Here is a 6,728-nt window from a genome sequence, read left to right as displayed (position 1 = left end):
CGTATAATGCAATATATTTGAAAGCTTAAAACCAAAAATTTTAAATTTATTATTATTATTAAATATACTATAAATATGTCATTATAGACATATTTGAAATGATTTAATTTTTTAAGGTATCATTAATATATTAGATTTTCACTTTACTTAAATAATGTTTAATATTAATTAATGCTTATCTTTAATTTTTAATTGTAATTGTATCATGTTTGATTAAATTTTCTTCATATTTTATAATAATTTTAATTTATTATTATAAGGACAATAATATAAAAATCTTCACTTCATTTTTATATTATATTCATAAAATTTTCATTTATAATAATAATTTCTCGATTTATACTTCTTCGAAAAAAAATTTCTTCTTAATTTTTTTAATATTTATTATCATAAAACTACATCAATTAATATTAAATAAAAAACTGTAAATAATATTTATTTATATATTTTTTAATTTCAAATTCAAAATATTAAAAATTTAAAGCATTTAAAATGCATTTAAAATTTAGAATTTTAATTAGAAAATTAGAAAAATTTAAAATTTAGAAAAAATTTTATTATTCTTTTAGAAGCAGTACTTCCTTTCTAATGTAGCATAAGGCCAGTGAAAGCATTGTAATCATAATTGTTGCACATAAATTAAGCTATGATCACGAACTATGTAAATTATATTCTCTTTTTTTTTTATCATTTTATATTAATAATCAATCTTTTGTAAACATTATAATATTCTTATTGATATTCAATTTAATCATTGATTTAATCATTGATTTTTAAGAATATCAAAAAAAAAATTTTTAATAAAATATAAATAAATAAATATAATTAAAATAATATAACGTGTAAAATTAAAATATATAATTCGATAAAATAAATTATTGTATTTAATTTTTTTTTAAATATGTTTTACATTAAATGAGATTTTGTTAAGAAAAATATATTTTTTTTCTTCAATATTAGATAAATATTCATTTTAATATTAAACGAATTTTTAAAAAAATAAAAATTTTAAAAGTTTATAATGTACTTAAATAAAAATTTATTTTTTGAAATATCATGAAATTATATTGTGTGGGAAGTAATTTTATTATAGAAAACATTTATTATATTGTATTAATAATTTCGTTTTGATATAAAAAAATATATTTATGAATTAATTCTATATAAATATTATTATATAATAAATTTGCGATTTTATTTTAATCGTAACAATCTAATAGATCGCAATTTGCTTTCGATATATTTCGAGACGCTTGAATCGATAAAAGTTTGAGTCGATACCGTCGGTAAGATCGAACAACTGCAAATCGATTGTGCATAGTTGCGTGTGTGCAGATTGCACCGCCGCTTCGAGCAGCAGTTTTATTTACTAATTAGAGTGCCGATGTTCGGTAGAAAGCGTTAAATGTGCGTGGAAAATGTCGAATCCGGGCGGTAGCAAGAGGAACGGGGCCATGAAGATTCGTTTGACGAGTGAGTTTATTAAGAAAAGATGATGAATCTAATGAGAGAGGAGCGTGAAAGTCGGCCGACAGCCAACACGCGTTGTGATCTTTTTCATCTTGATTTGTTATGTGTCCCTTATGTAGTCCTATTATAATCTTTACAGGAGGCTGTTTTTGAATAACATCAGAATTGTTATAAATATCGTATATTACTCAATTAGTATGAAAAGAAAAATACGCAAAAAGATTTCACTAGGGTTTTCGTCCTTTGGTTATGGCAACTCCCTATCAGAGGTCAAGACCCCACCGTGAGCACTCCGGGAGACCATAGACAAGATGTTAATTTTGGTGAACTTGTCATATTCGCATTGATTCTCTCTCAATAATTAACGACAACCAGAAATGTTGATATGTTATCAACATTTTTTATTTAAAAAATGCTTCTTGTTAATTGATTCAATGGAGTATATTACCGAGCTCATAATCAAATGTGAATAGGCCTAATTAACAAATGTCAGACATTTAGTACTGATGAAAAGCTTTAATATTTTTTAAACGAATATATGATTAATATTTTTCATTTCAAAGTTGATTTTAAATGTTAATGACTAGTATCATTGTATCATTTATAATGAAAGATTTATAATAAAAAATTTTTTTTGTATAAATCTTTATTAATTTGATTAAATTATATATTATTATCTAATATTCATCAAAAAGTATCAAATAATAAAATTAGATACCAAGAAGATAAAATTTATATATGTTATGAGTTTATTTTCTATAAAATTATTATTCTATAAATTATTATTATGTTATTTTCTTCTTATTATGGATGCGCGTGTGTGTTTGATTATTATTTATATCATAAAAATATATTAGTCAATATAAACTTAAATATTGATTATGTATATTTACAGTTTTATGTGCCCGTAATCTTGCCAGAAAAGATCTATTTCGTGAGTATTTTTTATATTGAAAAAAACGTATGTTGTAAAAAAATATATTGTTAAAATAAAAATTTTATTTCAGGCCTACCGGATCCTTTTGCTAAAATAACTGTTGATGGTTCAGGTCAATGTCATAGTACACATACATGCAAGGCAACTCTAGATCCCATGTGGAATCAACATTATGATCTGTAATTACTTTTTAATTATAATATAAATATAATTTTCTATGTATAAAATTACATGAATTCTTAATATTCTACAGGTACATTGGAAAAGATGATGGTATTACTATATCAGTTTGGAATCATAAAAAAATCCATAAAAAAAAAGGTGGAGGATTTTTAGGATGTGTACGAATATTATCTAATACAATTCAAAGACTCAAGGATACAGGATGTAATTATCATTTTATTTATTTAAAATTTGAATTTTATTTATGTATTATTAGTATATTTAATTTAGTATATTGAACCATCAACATAATATATAATATAATATATTTAATTTTTAAATTTAATTATTTTATAGATCAACGATTAGATCTTTGTAAAGCACATTCAGATGACACAGATGTAGTTAAAGGAGAAGTTGTAGTATCTCTTTTATCACGAGATGGTCATAATGGTGCTGTGAGTAATACAGTGGGTCATAATGCAGTTGTTGATGTTCTTGGAGATCTGAGTTGTCCAACTGATTTACCAGATGGATGGGAAGAAAGAAGAACTCGAAGTGGTCGACTTTATTATGTCAACCATTATACTAGAACTACACAATGGATTCGTCCAAATGCACGGTAAGTTTTATTTTTTAAAAATTTTTTCTTTTTATGTGACTAAATTTATTTATAATGTACATTTTAATTTATTATAATAGACCTACCAATGGTATAATACCAACTACACCTGAACCACCACCATTACCTTCTTCTGAACCTACTTCTCCCAGTGGCAGTGGAAGTCCTCCTAATTTAAGAACTGAAAGTCCTACCAGGTGCACACCTGAATGGAATGGGGATGGAACACCTAGTAGAACACCTAGCAGAGATAGTTCTACTCCAAATACTCCAAGAAATACACCTACTCAACAGCAAAATAGAAATACACAACAAAATCAACATAATACAAGAAATGTAACACCTGCTTCATCAAGAGAACGACGACCAATTAGAGCAAATGATGAACAAAATGGTAATCAAAATGGAAATGTTAGATCAGATCGTAGTATTAACAATGCTCAACCACGAAGGCCTAATCGGAGTAATAGAAATAGAAATAGTGTAATGATTAATAATGAAAGGAGATATGATCCTCCACAACCACCAGATTTACCGAGAGGTTATGGTGAGTATTAAAATTAAAAAATTTTGATATATATAAATATATAAATTGAATAAAAAAATTGTCAAATAAATGGATATTGCAGAAATGAGAAAAACGCAACAAGGTCAAGTATATTTTTATCATGTACCAACGGGATCATCTACGTGGCACGATCCTAGAATACCTCGTGATTTACCAGCAAATGAATTAGCAAATGAACTTGGACCATTACCAAGCGGATGGGAAATGCGACAGACTCAAAGTGGTCGTGTTTATTTTGTAGATCATAATAATAGAACTACACAATTTACTGATCCAAGATTATCCAGTCAAATCATAAGCAATTTATTAAAGTAAGTTAAAAAAATGAAAACATTTTAATTCACAATTATTTAATTTATAAAATTATATTTTTATCATAGTAGACGACAAAATAATACTAATCAAACAACGAGTAATTCAAATAATTCGGCAACTATAAATGAATCTACAGAAATAGAGACATCTGCATCTCCAAGTATTCAATGCAATATTGTCCAGCAAAGATCAAGAACAGAGAATGGAAGTAATAATAACTCCCCAACATGTAAGAATTTTTATTTTAATATTATAGTTATAAAGTTAAATTTGTAACATGAATATAGAGTATATTATAAAATTGAGTTATATTATATTACTGATATTATTTAAATCATAGATAGTTATTTATATAATCTATTTAATGCAATATAGACCAATAATGCAATAGACAATAGAAATAAAACAACATATTAATACATCTATTTGTTTGATCTTAATTTTTATTATTAAACAGTTTTATTCAAATGCTCTTTCACTTTTGGAAAATCTTATTTGTTAAAGTACATTATTATATTATTATAATCATTTTATGTATATTATATTTTTATAATAAAAATATATTTTCTTAATATTAATTTTTTGGTTTTATAATATCTAATATTTATTAAATTATCTAATATATTTATTTTAGTGGAAAATACATCGGCTCAAAATGCTCAAACTGTATCAGAATTACCAAAGGAACTAATGGATAATGAGCTTTTGCCGAAATATAAACGAGATCTAGTGGCAAAATTAAAATGTTTGAGAGCAGAATTAAATGCTCTTCAACCTCAAAGTGGACATTGTAGACTTGAAGTATCAAGAAATGAAATATTTGAAGTGAGTGCTTAATTATATTTGATATTTGCAAAATTTATAATAATAATTTAATAATATATACGTTTTTTTTTTATGTAGGAGTCATATAGATTAATAATGAAAATGCGACCAAAAGACATGCGAAAAAGACTTATGGTAAAATTCCGAGGTGAAGAAGGTCTCGATTATGGTGGAGTAGCTAGAGAATGGCTATATTTATTATCACATGAAATGTTAAATCCACAATATGGACTTTTCCAATATTCGAGAGACGATAATTATACACTTCAAATTAATCCAGATTCGGGAATAAATCCAGAACATTTATCATACTTCCATTTTGCTGGTAGAATTATAGGAATTGCTGTTTTTCATGGTCATCATATAGACGGGGGTTTTACAACTCCATTTTATAAAATGTTGCTTAATAAAGCAATTACTCTTACTGATATAGAAGGAGTTGATCCAGAATTACATAGAAGTCTTACATGGATGTTGTAAGTAAAAAAAAAAAAAAAAAGAAAAAAAACAATAATTATATATAATTTTTATTAAAAATTGTTAAAATATTGTTTTATTAATTAGAGAAAATAGTATAGATGGAGTATTAGATGCTACGTTTTCAGTAGAACATAGTAGTTTTGGAGTGTTAAAAAATCATGAACTTAAGCCAGGTGGTAAAGACATTCCTGTAACTGAGGAAAATAAAAAAGAATATGTTCGTTTATACGTAAACTATCGCTTTATGCGAGGAATTGAACAACAATTCCTGGCATTACAAAAAGGATTCCATGAATTAATTCCACCTCAATTATTAAGACCTTTTGATGAAAGAGAATTAGAATTGGTCATTGGTGGTTTAGGAACTATCGATATTAATGATTGGAAGATGCATACACGATTGAAACATTGTACACCTGATACACCAGTAGTAAAATGGTTTTGGCAAATAGTGGAATCTTATGGAGAAGAAATGCGAGCTCGATTACTCCAATTTGTTACTGGAAGTTCTCGAGTTCCTTTGCAAGGTTTCAAAGCTTTACAAGGTAAATAATCGAATTAATAGTTATTTCATTTTTATAATAATACATATTTTTATAGGATCTACAGGAGCCGCTGGTCCACGATTATTTACAATTCATGCTGTTGATGCGCCAAGTGAAAATTTACCAAAAGCGCATACCTGTTTTAATAGAATAGATATTCCAGAAAGTTATCCAAGTTATCAAAAAATGCTTGATAAACTTACACAAGCAGTTGAAGAAACTTGTGGTTTCGCTGTTGAATAATAGGTAAAAACGATGATATTAATTCATTGATATAATGTATTTTTTTTATATTTTATTGAAATTGCATATTTTTATAATAGGAAATATTTGTCGACAAATTCTACTGTCGTTAAATTAAAAATAAACTTTTGAAGTACCAAGAGACTTATGTATGAGGATATGCAAAGAGCTAGTATTATAGAATGAAAATGTTAATACGTAAAATGTCAGAAATAATCTGACAATGTTTTGTACAAATGATAAAATGGCCTTGATGGTTATAATGACTTCTAAGTGATTGTCGATTGGTACATTATGTGAACACTCTTGTGATTTACACACTTCGTCCATGAAGATTTTAATGAATGGTTCCTCAGAAGTTTTGATTATATTGGTCTTTAACTATTTATTATTCAATGACTGATAGAAATGTGCAAAAATTATAATTTCATTGAGGTAAATATTGATTGGCCTAAACTTTTATTTTATTTATATTAATCGCGTTTTCTATTTTAACTTTAGAATCAATAATTTACTTATTATTTAAGACCATCATCAAAGAATTAACTTTATTATTTTCGA

General features: G+C 25.8%; 1 protein-coding gene across 1 annotated transcript; it reads left to right on the top strand.

The window, feature by feature from the left end:
• Window positions 1-1,255: 1,255 nt before the first annotated feature.
• LOC122715996 (E3 ubiquitin-protein ligase SMURF2) lies at window positions 1,256-6,728 on the top strand. Its single transcript, XM_043938665.1, has 13 exons — window positions 1,256-1,473; window positions 2,366-2,404; window positions 2,478-2,586; window positions 2,661-2,794; window positions 2,927-3,191; window positions 3,272-3,738; window positions 3,821-4,070; window positions 4,140-4,303; window positions 4,709-4,899; window positions 4,978-5,375; window positions 5,464-5,924; window positions 5,980-6,170; window positions 6,248-6,728. Exons 1-12 carry the CDS (start codon window positions 1,419-1,421, stop codon window positions 6,165-6,167), a joined length of 2,721 nt encoding a protein of 906 aa, XP_043794600.1. The 5' UTR covers window positions 1,256-1,418; the 3' UTR covers window positions 6,168-6,170; window positions 6,248-6,728.

Source organism: Apis laboriosa, unplaced genomic scaffold, assembly GCF_014066325.1.
Source record: "Apis laboriosa isolate Shangri-la unplaced genomic scaffold, ASM1406632v1 scaffold113_cov153, whole genome shotgun sequence".
In the NCBI taxonomy this organism is placed as follows: Eukaryota; Metazoa; Arthropoda; class Insecta; order Hymenoptera; family Apidae; genus Apis; species Apis laboriosa.
Note: the sequence above shows the minus strand (reverse complement) of the source record. Positions and strands in the feature narration are given on the sequence as shown.

What these genes read in the sequence shown, in the direction of transcription:
- LOC122715996 (XM_043938665.1), top strand. Translation starts at nt 1,419, where the DNA reads ATGTCGAATCCGGGCGGTAGCAAGAGGAACGGGGCCATGAAGATTCGT. An exon ending in CATGAAGATTCGTTTGACGA is followed by an intron (nt 1,474 to 2,365) that starts GTGAGTTTATTA and finishes GTATATTTACAG; the next exon opens with TTTTATGTGCCCGTAATCTT. An exon ending in TGGATTCGTCCAAATGCACG is followed by an intron (nt 3,192 to 3,271) that starts GTAAGTTTTATT and finishes TTATTATAATAG; the next exon opens with ACCTACCAATGGTATAATAC.